This window comes from Physella acuta, unplaced genomic scaffold, assembly GCF_028476545.2.
Source record: "Physella acuta isolate Inbredline_101_S28 unplaced genomic scaffold, ASM2847654v3 ptg000124l, whole genome shotgun sequence".
Classification (NCBI taxonomy): Eukaryota; Metazoa; Mollusca; class Gastropoda; family Physidae; genus Physella; species Physella acuta.
Genome location: NW_026731643.1, coordinates 435,652 through 452,600, shown reverse-complemented (window position 1 = coordinate 452,600; position 16,949 = coordinate 435,652). Strand labels below are relative to the sequence as shown.

At 34.8% G+C, this 16,949-nt stretch overlaps 1 protein-coding gene across 1 annotated transcript; it reads left to right on the top strand.

Annotated features, from left to right (window-relative positions):
- The first annotated feature begins 10,376 nt into the window (after window positions 1-10,376).
- On the top strand, window positions 10,377-12,084 carry LOC131934952 (uncharacterized). The gene is made up of 4 exons (XM_059291223.1): window positions 10,377-10,482; window positions 10,826-11,649; window positions 11,834-11,947; window positions 12,064-12,084. The coding sequence occupies exons 1-4, from the start codon at window positions 10,422-10,424 to the stop codon at window positions 12,082-12,084; spliced, it is 1,020 nt and encodes a 339-aa protein (XP_059147206.1). The 5' UTR covers window positions 10,377-10,421.
- The last annotated feature ends 4,865 nt before the right edge of the window (window positions 12,085-16,949 follow it).

Below are 16,949 nucleotides of genomic sequence, written 5' to 3'. Positions count from 1 at the left end.
TAACAGTGTAAACTATATTCTGAAAAGTATATTGTAATTATTGGAAGACGTTAATCCAATGGCAGCGGTAGAATTGTTTATAAAGGGGGTCGGCGTGGTCGGGTAGGTAAAGATCTTTGTTGCTCAACCGAAAAGTCACGTGTTCGACCCTCAGGCTGATGAGGCTCGATAACTGGGGAGAGCCACTACACCTCAGAGAGAAAATACAGAATGAAAATCAGTCTGTAATTGGAGTCAAAGGCTAATAAAATGCATAATAAGTTTATATGTAATATTTATATGTGTTGGGAAAATCTCGTCTAACTTTACAATTAACGAGCTGCCCCGCGTCGTAAATATGCGCAGCTATTTAGTTGTTTTATTTTCTACTGTTCATTAATTCATAATTAGTGAATTCCACACTACCAATGCTGCGACTGAAAATATTTTGTTTTAAAACACTATCAGTAGCTCAGGAAGGACGTTTATTCTCACGATCCCTCCTCCACCCCCCTCCCCCGAACTCCGTGAAAGCAGCCATCCGTGACGACAGTTTACAGACGACATTGAAAAGATCAAGCAGAACTTGTTATTACCTCCCCTTAATTTCCAATGGTTTAAAAACTACATTAGCACTAATTCGACCCGGCTCTGCAATTGTAAACATTTGTCGTGAACCACAGCTCACCAGAATGGTGGGGGATAGGTGGTAGCAATATGCAGAGAAAGCGAGTGAGGGGGTGGGTCGGCGTGCTTACGTGGTGTATCGCATGGTCCCACTAAGACGAGAATTATATGTATAGATTAGGAAGAAAAAAAGTATGATTGACAATATATATAATAAGCACGTCTGAATGTGTTTATTTGTGCTTACAATTCCATGATTAAAATTATTAATTTATAAAATCTGATCACTGTTTTTCGGGTCCAGACAGCTTAAGTACTTCTATGTTAAAAATGGTAATTTTTCCTGATTTATAAATATAATATTATCACATATTTAATAACTAGGCATACTGCCTAGCTTCGCTTAGGAGGCTTAGGTTTTTAAAAAACATTTGAGAATTTTAATACTTAACTAGACTACCCGTCAACCGTTGGATAACTGTGGGTTTCGGGGGTCATCCATAAAAAAAAAACATCACGACTGTCACTTATCGTCACAAAAAACCAGACCCCACATTCAAAAAGATGTTTTTATATTTTAAAAACTCTACTAAACTCTACTTCACCTGCCAAGTGTCCCGCCAAGTCTCAGACATGTTTGAATTTTAAAAAAAAACTATTCCGGCCGAGCATGGCTCTGACCACACTATCCCTTCATATGCTGAGAACATAGAAACAGGTGAACCCTACTTCACCTGCCCTGTGCCCCGCGAGGTCCTGATAGCCACCCTAATCATTCACATATAGGGCTTAAAATATAATTGAAAACGTTGTAAAAAAAAAAGTTCTATTAATTTTAATGATACTGACTTTAAAATTTAGCCTTCATTCTCCAAAGCAAATTTTAAAATGCTTTTCTGGCATATCTAGCCCTGGCCACCTATACCATGTTTAAATAATGTGAACACCCGCCATTTTGTTTGTGGTAAACATGGCCTAAAAATGGTAGGAAGTCATGCGTCCGGTCCGGACGCCATATTGTTGTTAGCAGCAGACCTATCTCTAAGTTAGAGAGTAATCCTACTATATATAGATCTAGAACCTAGATAAAAAAAAATCCCATGTATTCTAGAATTAGATGATCATTGAAGCTAAACAAAGATTTATATCAAATAATTAAGGCCTGAAATAGATTGTAGATGTAGAATTTACATTAAGTCTAGATCTAGAATTTACATTGAGTCTAGTGACCAAGATCTAGATCTAGGCTAGATCTAGATTTCTAGATCTAGAATCTAGATTTCTAGATCTAGGTCTAGGCTAGATTCATAACTTTCCTTCGACAGCTGATCTTTAGATCTAGAGATATTTATTGTAAAAATAAATGAAAAAAGAGAGTTGAAAATTGATATAAGTGTTGGAACGTAATAAATACAGCAAACGGACATATTGTTTAAGTTATAGCCGGCAGAAAATTAGCTTTGTAACACGTTAAACTTTTGAATGGGCCACAAAGTCTATGATGGAGTCCGCCATTTTTATTGTACCAAAAAGTAAACACATCAAGGGACGTCACTATTCCCACAAAGTTTAGTCAATGTATTAACATTTTTAAAAAAATGTGGTTAATCTACCTATGCATAAATCAATAAATTAATTAACGTCTTTAAATAAATTTGTGATTAACAGTCTGTCTTAAAACAAAAATTGTTCTCTACCTACATACTATTTTACAGCTCTCCACGATGAATAGAACCATGTACAATACTCGATCAGCCAAACAAAAAAACAAACAAAAAAAAACAAAAAAATAAATATTCAAACATGTAAACAAACTTGACTTTTAGTAGTATATAGATAGACCTAGATCATTTAGCGATGGAGTAGGTGTGGAGTGCTTACATTTAAACAGTAATGCTTACTTTAGAAAAAATGTTTGTGGTTTAAATTCCGTTCTCAGACAAAATATTGGAAAGTACACTATGTATAACTAAAATGGAATTATAACTACACAGTTTCCATGAACAGTATATCTCATAATTTATATTACATTGCCTTTTGAAATTAATTTATTTATTTAATTAGGATACGAACATAAATTAACAACTTAATTTTGTACTAAAACAGTGAAAACAGTTTAAAATAGTGAAAACTGAACGTATGACGTATGTCTTTGTTTACTTTTTTTTAAACAAACAGTTGCTATGCTTATATAAGAAATTACGGTATATGAACATATTTAACGACTATAATGGCTGTTTCCGACGGGAATAAAGTTTTTTTTGTTACCATCCAGGGTCGGTCTACGACGTCACATAATATTAAGGGGATCGTTCGTCAATTTATTTATATATATATATATCTCATATAAGGAGAATTTCACTCACGATCATCTTTTAGCCCTCGTCGAGGGCTTTGAGTCTGACCAACAGTTTTTCCAGACGGCCTAGTCATCTATATATGCAAAAACTTAGCATGATGTACAGACGTTAAGTAACCTAAAAATTGTGTTAAACTTTCCCTGTTTTTGTTATAAAATACAAAGATTATATAGGGAAATACGACTGGTCAGTTTTGACCCATTTCCCGATTTTTCCCGGACATGGCGATTTTTTTCTGACACCCCAAGGCGTTCTCCTACCACCTCACAAAATTTTAAGGGGGGGTCGTCGAAGGAAAATGTTTTTCACAATAGAGCTCATATAAAGAGAATTTCACTCGTGGTCACTTTGTAGCCCTCGACGAGGGCTTTGAGTCAAACCGACAGTTACCCCTAAAGGTCAAGCCATTTACCTAAGAGTATGCAAAACATTAGCCAGATATACTGAGTTTAAGTACCCTAAAATCCGCGTTGAAATGACCACCTGTTTTTCCCATAAAATACAAAGATTATATAGGGAAATACAACTGGTCAGTTTTGACCCCTTTACGAAGTTTTCCCAGATATGCCGAGTTTTTTATGACACCCCAAGGTGTTCTTCTACCACCTCACACAATTTCAAGAGGGGTCGTCGGATGAAATTGTTTTTCGTAATATAGCCCATATTAGGCGCCGGTCAGTCGAGGTCAGTTTTGACCCCCTGTCCGTGGACTTTTCGGCAAACCGTCACCGGTCCTCGTGTTCTATCGCCCCAAGGCACCATCGTGCCAAATTTGACGCGCCTGCGGCGCCGGGAAGTGCCCTATCGGGCACTAGACCACTTTGCTTAACTAGACTACCCGTCAACCGTTGGATAACTGTGGGTTTCGGGGGTCATCCATAAAAAAAAAACATCACGACTGTCACTTATCGTCACAAAAAACCAGACCCCACATTCAAAAAGATGTTTTTATATTTTAAAAACTCTACTAAACTCTACTTCACCTGCCAAGTGTCCCGCCAAGTCTCAGACATGTTTGAATTTAAAAAAAAACTATTCCGGCCGAGCATGGCTCTGACCACACTATCCCTTCATATGCTGAGAACATAGAAACAGGTGAACCCTACTTCACCTGCCCTGTGCCCCGCGAGGTCCTGATAGCCACCCTAATCATTCACATATAGGGCTTAAAATATAATTGAAAACGTTGTAAAAAAAAAGTTCTATTAATTTTAATGACACTGACTTTAAAATTTAGCCTTCATTCTCCAAAGCAAATTTTAAAATGCTTTTCTGGCATATCTAGCCCTGGCCACCTATACCATGTTTAAATAATGTGAACACCCGCCATTTTGCTTGTGGTAAACATGGCCTAAAAATGGTAGGAAGTCATGCGTCCGGTCCGGACGCCATATTGTTGTTAGCAGCAGACCACGCCTCCAAGTTAGAGAGTAATCCTACTATATATAGATCTAGAACCTAGATAAAAAAAAAAATCCCATGTATTCTAGAATTAGATGATCATTGAAGCTAAACAAAGATTTATATCAAATAATTAAGGCCTGAAATAGATTGTAGATGTAGAATTTACATTAAGTCTAGATCTAGAATTTACATTGAGTCTAGTGACCAAGATCTAGATCTAGGCTAGATCTAGATTTCTAGATCTAGAATCTAGATTTCTAGATCTAGGTCTAGGCTAGATTCATAACTTTCCTTCGACAGCTGATCTTTAGATCTAGAGATATTTATTGTAAAAATAAATGAAAAAAGAGAGTTGAAAATTGATATAAGTGTTGGAACGTAATAAATACAGCAAACGGACATATTGTTTAAGTTATAGCCGGCAGAAAATTAGCTTTGTAACACGTTAAACTTTTGAATGGGCCACAAAGTCTATGATGGAGTCAACCATTTTTATTGTACCAAAAAGTAAACACATCAAGGGACGTCACTATTCCCACAAAGTTTAGTCAATGTATTAACATTTTTTAAAAAATGTGGTTAATCTACCTATGCATAAATCAATAAATTAATTAACGTCTTTAAATAAATTTGTGATTAACAGTCTGTCTTAAAACAAAAATTGTTCTCTACCTACATACTATTTTACAGCTCTCCACGATGAATAGAACCATGTACAATACTCGATCAGCCAAACAAAAAAACAAACAAAAAAAAACAAAAAAATAAATATTCAAACATGTAAACAAACTTGACTTTTAGTAGTATATAGATAGACCTAGATCATTTAGCGATGGAGTAGGTGTGGAGTGCTTACATTTAAACAGTAATGCTTACTTTAGAAAAAATGTTTGTGGTTTAAATTCCGTTCTCAGACAAAATATTGGAAAGTACACTATGTATAACTAAAATGGAATTATAACTACACAGTTTCCATGAACAGTATATCTCATAATTTATATTACATTGCCTTTTGAAATTAATTTATTTATTTAATTAGGATACGAACATAAATTAACAACTTAATTTTGTACTAAAACAGTGAAAACAGTTTAAAATAGTGAAAACTGAACGTATGACGTATGTCTTTGTTTACTTTTTTTTAAACAAACAGTTGCTATGCTTATATAAGAAATTACGGTATATGAACATATTTAACGACTATAATGGCTGTTTCCGACGGGAATAAAGTTTTTTTTGTTACCATCCAGGGTCGGTCTACGACGTCACATAATATTAAGGGGATCGTTCGTCAATTTATTTATATATATATATATCTCATATAAGGAGAATTTCACTCACGATCATCTTTTAGCCCTCGTCGAGGGCTTTGAGTCTGACCAACAGTTTTTCCAGACGGCCTAGTCATCTATATATGCAAAAACTTAGCATGATGTACAGACGTTAAGTAACCTAAAAATTGTGTTAAACTTTCCCTGTTTTTGTTATAAAATACAAAGATTATATAGGGAAATACGACTGGTCAGTTTTGACCCATTTCCCGATTTTTCCCGGACATGGCGATTTTTTTCTGACACCCCAAGGCGTTCTCCTACCACCTCACAAAATTTTAAGGGGGGGTCGTCGAAGGAAAATGTTTTTCACAATAGAGCTCATATAAAGAGAATTTCACTCGTGGTCACTTTGTAGCCCTCGACGAGGGCTTTGAGTCAAACCGACAGTTACCCCTAAAGGTCAAGCCATTTACCTAAGAGTATGCAAAACATTAGCCAGATATACTGAGTTTAAGTACCCTAAAATCCGCGTTGAAATGACCACCTGTTTTTCCCATAAAATACAAAGATTATATAGGGAAATACAACTGGTCAGTTTTGACCCCTTTACGAAGTTTTCCCAGATATGCCGAGTTTTTTATGACACCCCAAGGTGTTCTTCTACCACCTCACACAATTTCAAGAGGGGTCGTCGGATGAAATTGTTTTTCGTAATATAGCCCATATTAGGCGCCGGTCAGTCGAGGTCAGTTTTGACCCCCTGTCCGTGGACTTTTCGGCAAACCGTCACCGGTCCTCGTGTTCTATCGCCCCAAGGCACCATCGTGCCAAATTTGACGCGCCTGCGGCGCCGGGAAGTGCCCTATCGGGCACTAGACCACTTTGCTTAACTAGACTACCCGTCAACCGTTGGATAACTGTGGGTTTCGGGGGTCATCCATAAAAAAAAACATCACGACTGTCACTTATCGTCACAAAAAACCAGACCCCACATTCAAAAAGATGTTTTTATATTTTAAAAACTCTACTAAACTCTACTTCACCTGCCAAGTGTCCCGCCAAGTCTCAGACATGTTTGAATTTTAAAAAAAACTATTCCGGCCGAGCATGGCTCTAAATTTCAAATTTCAAATTTATTCAAACAACGGTTACAATTGTAGGCACAAAGGCCTTTTTTCACATTGGCCGTTTAAACAAATAAAGCAATTCAATAACACATAGCAGTAACACATAGCACTGAAAATGTGGAATACGCGAGAATCAATGACGTCATATTACTGTGTGCACTCTCTGGTTTGAGATTATGTTCTACTCTTTGCTAACTGACCACACTATCCCTTCATATGCTGAGAACATAGAAACAGGTGAACCCTACTTCACCTGCCCTGTGCCCCGCGAGGTCCTGATAGCCACCCTAATCATTCACATATAGGGCTTAAAATATAATTGAAAACGTTGTAAAAAAAAAAGTTCTATTAATTTTAATGACACTGACTTTAAAATTTAGCCTTCATTCTCCAAAGCAAATTTTAAAATGCTTTTCTGGCATATCTAGCCCTGGCCACCTATACCATGTTTAAATAATGTGAACACCCGCCATTTTGCTTGTGGTAAACATGGCCTAAAAATGGTAGGAAGTCATGCGTCCGGTCCGGACGCCATATTGTTGTTAGCAGCCGACCACGCCTCCAAGTTAGAGAGTAATCCTACTATATATAGATCTAGAACCTAGATAAAAAAAAAATCCCATGTATTCTAGAATTAGATGATCATTGAAGCTAAACAAAGATTTATATCAAATAATTAAGGCCTGAAATAGATTGTAGATGTAGAATTTACATTAAGTCTAGATCTAGAATTTACATTGAGTCTAGTGACCAAGATCTAGATCTAGGCTAGATCTAGATTTCTAGATCTAGAATCTAGATTTCTAGATCTAGGTCTAGGCTAGATTCATAACTTTCCTTCGACAGCTGATCTTTAGATCTAGAGATATTTATTGTAAAAATAAATGAAAAAAGAGAGTTGAAAATTGATATAAGTGTTGGAACGTAATAAATACAGCAAACGGGCATATTGTTTAAGTTATAGCCGGCAGAAAATTAGCTTTGTAACACGTTAAACTTTTGAATGGGCCACAAAGTCTATGATGGAGTCCGCCATTTTTATTGTACCAAAAAGTAAACACATCAAGGGACGTCACTATTCCCACAAAGTTTAGTCAATGTATTAACATTTAAAAAAAAATGTGGTTAATCTACCTATGCATAAATCAATAAATTAATTAACGTCTTTAAATAAATTTGTGATTAACAGTCTGTCTTAAAACAAAAATTGTTCTCTACCTACATACTATTTTACAGCTCTCCACGATGAATAGAACCATGTACAATACTCGATCAGCCAAACAAAAAAACAAACAAAAAAAAACAAAAAAAATAAATATTCAAACATGTAAACAAACTTGACTTTTAGTAGTATATAGATAGACCTAGATCATTTAGCGATGGAGTAGGTGTGGAGTGCTTACATTTAAACAGTAATGCTTACTTTAGAAAAAATGTTTGTGGTTTAAATTCCGTTCTCAGACAAAATATTGGAAAGTACACTATGTATAACTAAAATGGAATTATAACTACACAGTTTCCATGAACAGTATATCTCATAATTTATATTACATTGCCTTTTGAAATTAATTAATTTATTTAATTAGGATACGAACATAAATTAACAACTTAATTTTGTACTAAAACAGTGAAAACAGTTTAAAATAGTGAAAACTGAACGTATGACGTATGTCTTTGTTTACTTTTTTTTAAACAAACAGTTGCTATGCTTATATAAGAAATTACGGTATATGAACATATTTAACGACTATAATGGCTGTTTCCGACGGGAATAAAGTTTTTTTTGTTACCATCCAGGGTCGGTCTACGACGTCACATAATATTAAGGGGATCGTTCGTCAATTTATTTATATATATATATATCTCATATAAGGAGAATTTCACTCACGATCATCTTTTAGCCCTCGTCGAGGGCTTTGAGTCTGACCAACAGTTTTTCCAGACGGCCTAGTCATCTATATATGCAAAAACTTAGCATGATGTACAGACGTTAAGTAACCTAAAAATTGTGTTAAACTTTCCCTGTTTTTGTTATAAAATACAAAGATTATATAGGGAAATACGACTGGTCAGTTTTGACCCATTTCCCGATTTTTCCCGGACATGGCGATTTTTTTCTGACACCCCAAGGCGTTCTCCTACCACCTCACAAAATTTTAAGGGGGGGTCGTCGAAGGAAAATGTTTTTCACAATAGAGCTCATATAAAGAGAATTTCACTCGTGGTCACTTTGTAGCCCTCGACGAGGGCTTTGAGTCAAACCGACAGTTACCCCTAAAGGTCAAGCCATTTACCTAAGAGTATGCAAAACATTAGCCAGATATACTGAGTTTAAGTACCCTAAAATCCGCGTTGAAATGACCACCTGTTTTTCCCATAAAATACAAAGATTATATAGGGAAATACAACTGGTCAGTTTTGACCCCTTTACGAAGTTTTCCCAGATATGCCGAGTTTTTTATGACACCCCAAGGTGTTCTTCTACCACCTCACACAATTTCAAGAGGGGTCGTCGGATGAAATTGTTTTTCGTAATATAGCCCATATTAGGCGCCGGTCAGTCGAGGTCAGTTTTGACCCCCTGTCCGTGGACTTTTCGGCAAACCGTCACCGGTCCTCGTGTTCTATCGCCCCAAGGCACCATCGTGCCAAATTTGACGCGCCTGCGGCGCCGGGAAGTGCCCTATCGGGCACTAGACCACTTTGCTTTATATATATAGATGAACATTGTAGGCCAAATTGACTATTGATTTTTAAAAAAGTTCAGTTCCATTTATAATTAAATAAGCTTATATATTGGAATGTTTAATGATTAGATATTTAAAAATAATAAAAACAAAAATAATATGATAATTTTTAAAATAAACAGTAATAAAAATTGAATATTCAACTTTGTGAAGCCACTAAGACACAATGATACAGCCGAGCAGATACCGGTTTTATTGTTTTGAAGGGAGATTTAAATAATTATTACTTCATTACTTATTTAAATAATAATGACTTTGAAAACATCTGTTAACTCTGGGGTATTTTTTGGTGACGGGGGGGGGGGGGGGGGGGGGGGATTCAGTAACTCATGAAAATAATTTGAGCAGCATAAAATAAGAAAAAAATATTTTTTGAATTAAATAGCTGTAACTTTATTATTATCATGTATTCTATTTATTAGCGCATCACAATTAAAAAGAAATAACATCTAACTTAGCGTACCATTCTGTTCTTTATAAAAATCCAAGCTACTTATACAATCAAGTCACTTCAGATATCGCCAGCTGCATCCTTTCACTGTAAATGTTTCCACTCGACAATTGTGTGCTACATCTTGAAAAACTTAACAGTCAGCTTCTTGTATGAACAGCTCTGTGACACAAAATATCAGTGTACAAACACTTACTCAACTTGTCCGGGAATGTCTCGACATGTTGACACTTACAAGCTCTTCTGAAACATTACACGCACCACTGTTGCAAAACAACAAGTTTATTTTTAGTACATTGTTGTATAATACTCATATACTATTTAATCTGTCTTAAAATCGTCCAATCTGGAGGTCATATTTTAACCACGTGACCACTTTAGATATTTAGTATATAATATAGAAAGTAGACAGCGGTTGACAACGTTGGACACCGAAGATTTTCTAAGTCTACATGAAAATGTCTTCAACAGTGTTGTACACTCTGTTGACCATATGTTTCTTTGTGTGCTATGGTAGGTAAATTCTTCGAAAATTAATTTTACAAATTTTTCGAGAATTCAAGTATTCTTATTAATTAATACTTCATAAATTTGTTAATTATAGCTGTCAAGTGTTCATTAAACTCCATTATACATCCATATTTTTATTAATCGATAAACATCACATTCTGTTAAATATATGTATTATGAAATATATTTAATTAAAGACACTCTGTTTTAAGTATCACTCTTTATTTTACTTTTTCTAAAAATAAGTTCTAAATCACAAAAATTTCAATTAGTTTTTGAAAAAGTTAAATCATAAAACAATTGCAAAATGAAACAGTAAATGTTTTGTCTTTTTTACAATTTGTAGGTTTAAAAATAGACATGAAGAGAGAATTATTTTACCAGGGCAGGGAATTGTTTTGTGCACAACTCCAGTGTACAGAAAACATAAGAGAAGACACTCAGATATCAGCTCTGGTCAACATGTCAGTCTATGTGATCAACGAACCAGGGGACAAGATAATGTTGGCGTCTGTTTCAGGATCAGATTCAAAGGCTCGAGATTACAAAGTGCCTGGGGTTTTTGTGGACGGGAATATATCCCACCATGGCGAGGAACTGCAGTTGTTTTTGTCCAATGATTCCGCTTGCCATGAAAAGATATTGAAATGTGAAATATATTTCACGTATAAGACAGGAGAGATTGGGTTCACAGAAGAAAAGACTGCACCATACCGAAAAGAAAACATGCGGAAATCAGATTTGATGATGAGTTTAAAAGCTAAAACTCTAAACTATGTTAAAACTGTGGACACTATGGCAGGTTTTCTAAAAACTTTTGAAGATCTGGATAAACTTAAAGGAGCTGACATGTCAATGTCATTACAGATGTCACATTCAAGTAGCGATGAACATAGAAATGACATTAACAGCCTTCCAGTCAACAAAGGAATCACAGATAATTATAAACAAAATGAATCTTCTAATGGAATGGACATCATCCAATCATCTTTAAACAAGTTGACACAAGATTTTAGAGTCCAAATGAACTTTATCAATGAACGATTAAGTAGGGTGGAAGAGGAATTAAACAAAACTTTAACTGAACTTAATAAAACCAAAAACGTATGTATTACCCCAAAGGATACAGTGGAAGAAAAAAATCAATCTTCAGTATGGGCAATAGAACAGGTAGACTATGTGTGAAAATCGTGTTATATATATGTCAAATATTTTGTGAATCAGCTGTTTAGTTTCTCTTATGCAAGATTAAGGACATAAATCGACATAATTATATCGGTGATTTATGCCGTTCTTAAAAAAAATTGTAAATGAAAACTAACTGAACATGTATTTTGTTTTAATCTCATTTCAGTGCACAAAAAATTTCAATTCACAATGGCCAAGCCGTCAGATTGTGCAATTGGACGTATCAAAATTGACTTTGTGTGACACTAAAACTGACTATGGCGGATGGATCTTAATTCAGGTATTGTTAAGACAATTTAAGATTATTATGGATAAAACGTAACAATAAACAGTTGTAAACTAATGGTGTTTACTTGTTTTTGTAAATAATCATTAATTTTCACCGATTTATGCAAGGTGGTGATGGCTGCGTCTTAATAATAATTGATCCTAAACTCTACCAAAACAAAGTAAATTAATTATAGTTTTAAAAAAATACGCACACATTTTAAATGTATTTTCAATACTTCCTCACCAGCGTCGTGTTGTGGGCGATGTTAACTTTACCAGAGGATGGGACGACTACAAACATGGGTTTGGATCAACGGCAGGAGATTTTTGGCTTGGGAATGACTGGATCTCCTATCTTACTTTTATAGTGAGTTATACTTTGTCTCTTATACTGCTTCGCAAAACTTAATTTTTAAAATAAAATTTAAAGTATGTTAGTTAAGCGTGGTTTTTAGTTGTTAAAAATGTATTAAAGAATGTTTTTTTTTTACAATTGCATATCATACGGTATGGTGTGATTTCAAAATAAATCAACACGGGAATGTTTATTAATGGCTGTAGCATGTTTCCTACACTTGTATTTTTCTTTCTATAACTACAAAAACTCTTTTGATTACTGTATCAATAAATTAAGATTTTTAGTTAATCACATTTGGGCATAGGCTAAATTTCTGAAAATGATGTGTTTCAAATTGAAACGATATCTTAAAATGTAGTAAAATAGTATCGCACACTTTCTATAATAAAATATATCTATGGAAATCTAATGCTGCAAAATACAATAGTTGCTTATTCGAACAAACGAGAAACCATAAATAAACTTAAAAAAAATGCTATTAACATTTGTACCAAAATAGTGCAATTATTATGCGACTAAATTGTTTAGTTAAAAATTAAACACAAGAGTTTAGTTGAGTAGTGCTTAAAACTAAGCTTAATTAAAAATGTCTTTATTTTTATGCCTATGCTTATTAATTAACTGTCTACGATCTACATACTGTTTACATTTCAGGGTTACACTGAGTTGAGGGTTGATTTAATCTATGAAAGTAAAAACCAATACGCAGAGTACAGTAATTTTAAAGTTGACAACGAAGCGGCCAAGTACAAGATGAGCTTATCGTCATTTAGAGGTAACGCTACAGACAATCTAAGCTACCACAATGGTATGGAGTTCTCCACGATAGACAATGATAACGACGGCGATAGTGAAAGCTGTTCTCAGAAATACAAGTGTGGGTGGTGGTATAGCAATTGTTTTATGTCCAATCTAAATGGAATCTGGAATGGTACAGGCCTCGTAAGGATTTATTGGAATACCGATACTGTTAAATCTGCTGAGATGAAACTACGCAAAATATAATCATTGAAAATCTTGAAGCAGTATTATGTAAACGAGCTGTCTAAATAGTCTACACCATTTAAAACATTGATTAGAATACTGACTTTATAGAATTATTAGATATAAACTAGACTAACTGTTACTACTGTGGGTTTCGGGGGTTATCCATAAATGACATCACCTCTGTCACTTATCATCACAAAATAACCAGACTACACATTAAAAAAGGCGTCAAACCTTAGACGTTTTTGTCTTTTAAAAACACTGACTTCGTCTGAGCATGGGTCTGACAACATAATCTTTTCATATGCTGAGGTCATAAAAAACAAGTAAACTCTACTTCACCTGCCCAGTGTCCTCCCAACTGAGACATGTTTTTGTCTGTGAAAACACAAATTTTGGCTGAGCGTGGGTCTGACCACACTATCTCTTCATATGTTGTCGTCACAGGTGAAATTTACACCTACCCAACACTACTTCACCTGCCCAGTGTTCCGCCAAGTCTCGGACAATATGTTTTATCTTTAAAAAAAAAAAGAGTCCGGCCGAGCATGGCTCTGACTACACTATCCACGCTATAGACTGAGGACAAAGAAACAGGTGAACTCTACTTCACCTGCCCTGTATCCCGTTAAGTTCCAATTTGCAAAGGCAACATTATAATTCACAACTAAAAACAAAAAAAAGAAAAGAAAAAAAGAAACACCGACATGTCAAGAACCCATGCCACCGGCATGGTAACCTAATGTGTTAGCCTTTTAGATATCTAGGCTCGTACTCTGGAGAAGTTAATAAATTATATATTTTACATCTAAGCGGCGTAAGAATGTAGACATATTTCTGTAGATCTAGAGAAATGTATTGTATAATAAAATAAAAAGAAGTGTTAAAACATTGATAATAGTGTTGAAAAGTAATAAAAATAACAAACGGACGTATTGTTAAAGTTATCGCCCACAGAAAATTAGTTTAAAAACGCGTTTAACATCTGAATCGGAAACTAAATCTTGGATTGAAGCCGCCATTCATTGTACTAAAAAGTAAACAAATCATGAGACGTCACTATTCCCACAAAGTAAAGTCAATGTTTTAAACTTTTAAAATTAATGTGGTTAATCTACCTATGAATAAATCAATAAATTAATTAACGTCTTTAAATAAATGTGTGATTAACAGTCTGTCTGAAAACAAAAATTGTTCTCTACCTACATACTATTTTACAGCTCTCCACATAGAGCAGATTCTCTCCACTAGTCAATCAGACAAACAAAAAAAAAACAAATAAATATTCAAACATGTAAACAAATTGAGTTTTTGTAGTAAAGAGATTGTCATTAGTGACGCTTTATATTACTGAGTTTGGGTCGGCGTGGTAGAACAGCATAGCGCACAACATTAATCCAACAGTTTCGAGTTCGAATTGCGGACTCATGTCCTTAGGCCGTCTCTAAGTCTACGCAGCTTTAATGTGTATCTAGCTGACTTTAAAGAAAATAAAGGTGCTGACTACACTATCCCTTCATATGCCCAGGTGACAGAATCAGATGGATTCTAACACAACATCTAACACATTCACCTTTACATGCACTTTACGTTACTTAAATTAAATTAGCTACGTTAAATGTAAATGTCGTGAACATTAAAAAACTTAAAGCATGCATTCGAGGTAATGCTTCATAATTAATACAGTATTTTTATTTTCAATTTACATAAAAACTAATCATAAAACAAGTTACTGTTTGTTCATTTTTAAAAATAGGAATGCTAAATGAATATGTATTTGTAAAACATTAATCACGAATAAACTATTAAAAACAAATTTTATGCTTACCCCTGCATTTCTAAAATATAACGTTAAATATGAACTTTATTTAATGAAATACAGATTTTCAAATAATCCGAATAAAATCGTATTTTGATGTATTATGGTGCAAGAACATAAAGGATTATTGTATTAACAACCATCAATGCAGTAATACTTTTGCGTTGGAAACAAAAAACATACCACTTTAGAATAATGAGCAAAAAAATTATCGACAGAAAATTAATTCTACAGGAGATTGAAACAATGACGGCGAAATACTAGCACATGTGCTAACACAAATTACTGTTCATTATTGGCAGAGGCGTAGCGACCCTTCCCGGCGCCTGGGGCGAACTTTCAATTTGGCGCCCCCCTTATATATATATGTATATATGATTCCAGATAAGATTTTTTCAATATGGACGATAAAACTATTAAGAAGAATTCAGTGAAGGCGCATATGAAACTGGTAGGGTTCGGTACCTCCAAAAGGTTAAGAAACACAGCTTTAGAGTGTAGTTTGTATAAGATGCAAGCTTATTTGGTCTAAGTTTGGATATGTCTTTAGAACAATTTTGATAATAGTGTATTATAGTTTTAAATTGTCAGTTAGGTTGAACAAAGTGATAAAGCATCACCTGTTGTCGTGTTGCTTACATCGTTTAGTAGGTCTAGTGGCCTTAACTATATGAAAATTGCAGTAATAGGACTTGTAATGAAACAAGCAATAATAATTATCATTAAAAAAGTTTAAAAAAACCCACGTTTTCTGATTGAACTAAAAAGTAGAAAAAAAATGCTATACATCACAATAATGCAAGCGATCACTCTACTATAAGCGATGAAAAACGTGGGGCGCCGAAGTAAAAGTTATATTACTATTGATTAGATAATACTATTGACTTTTTTTAGGGAGCTTGTAGAGAGTCAACAGTATTAGAAACTGTAAGAAAATCACGGAGCCCCACGTTTTTCATCGCTTATAGTAGAGTGATCGCTTGCATTATTGTGATGTATAGCATTTATTTTCTACTTTTTAGTTCAATCAGAAAACGTGGGTTTTTTTTTAACTTTTTTAATGATAATTATTTTCTACTTTTTAGTCTTTGTCTGTTTGTTTGCATTAAAATCTTGCTATCGATTTTATCTTTTCGCATTCACTTTTTTTTGGGTAAACGAAGACAAATCGTAAAAAACACGTGCCTTGAACCCGTGTCGAGTGGATTAGCAATCGTGTGCCCAACCACTCGACCATATCGTCTCCACCATACTGGCCACCAGTTGTTACGGTTGTTTGTACACAAACACCGCGTGAACACTACTCAGTAAGCAAAGAGGGAGAGTACCGAACCTTGTTTTCATCAAATTACAGTTACTGGGTTATGTCCCTTTTTCCACACGTTTTTACTACAATTATATAGCGCTCTAAAATGCTCAATAAAATGTTTCCATGGATCAATTTAGTAATAATATCAATTTAATATTCTATTGTCATCCAAAACAAATCTTCCCTGAAAATTTCAGAGCGCTAGCTAACTGGGAAGTGCCAGAAATTTCGATCACAAGATTTGATTGGAAAGACAGAGACGAAAGCAAGTTAAAGAAAACGTGGGAAAAGACAACTCGTAAAAAACACGTTGTGTGAATACGTTACTGACTAGAACACATAGATTTGAACCCGTGTCGAGTGGGTTAGCAATCGTATGCCCAACCACTCGACCATATCGTCTCCCCCATACTGGCCACCAGTTGTTACGTTCTGGTTGTTTGTAGACATACACCGCGTGACAACTACTCAGTAAGCAAAAAGAGGGAGAGTACCGAACCTTGTTTTCATCAAATTACAGTTACTGGGTTATGTCCCTT

Excerpts from the sequence above, each read along its gene's own strand:
- LOC131934952 (XM_059291223.1), top strand. The coding sequence starts at position 10,422 with ATGAAAATGTCTTCAACAGTGTTGTACACTCTGTTGACCATATGTTTC. Across the intron at positions 10,483-10,825 it reads ATGTTTCTTTGTGTGCTATG|GTTTAAAAATAGACATGAAG; the intron begins GTAGGTAAATTC and ends TACAATTTGTAG. Across the intron at positions 11,948-12,063 it reads GCGGATGGATCTTAATTCAG|GTGGTGATGGCTGCGTCTTA; the intron begins GTATTGTTAAGA and ends GATTTATGCAAG.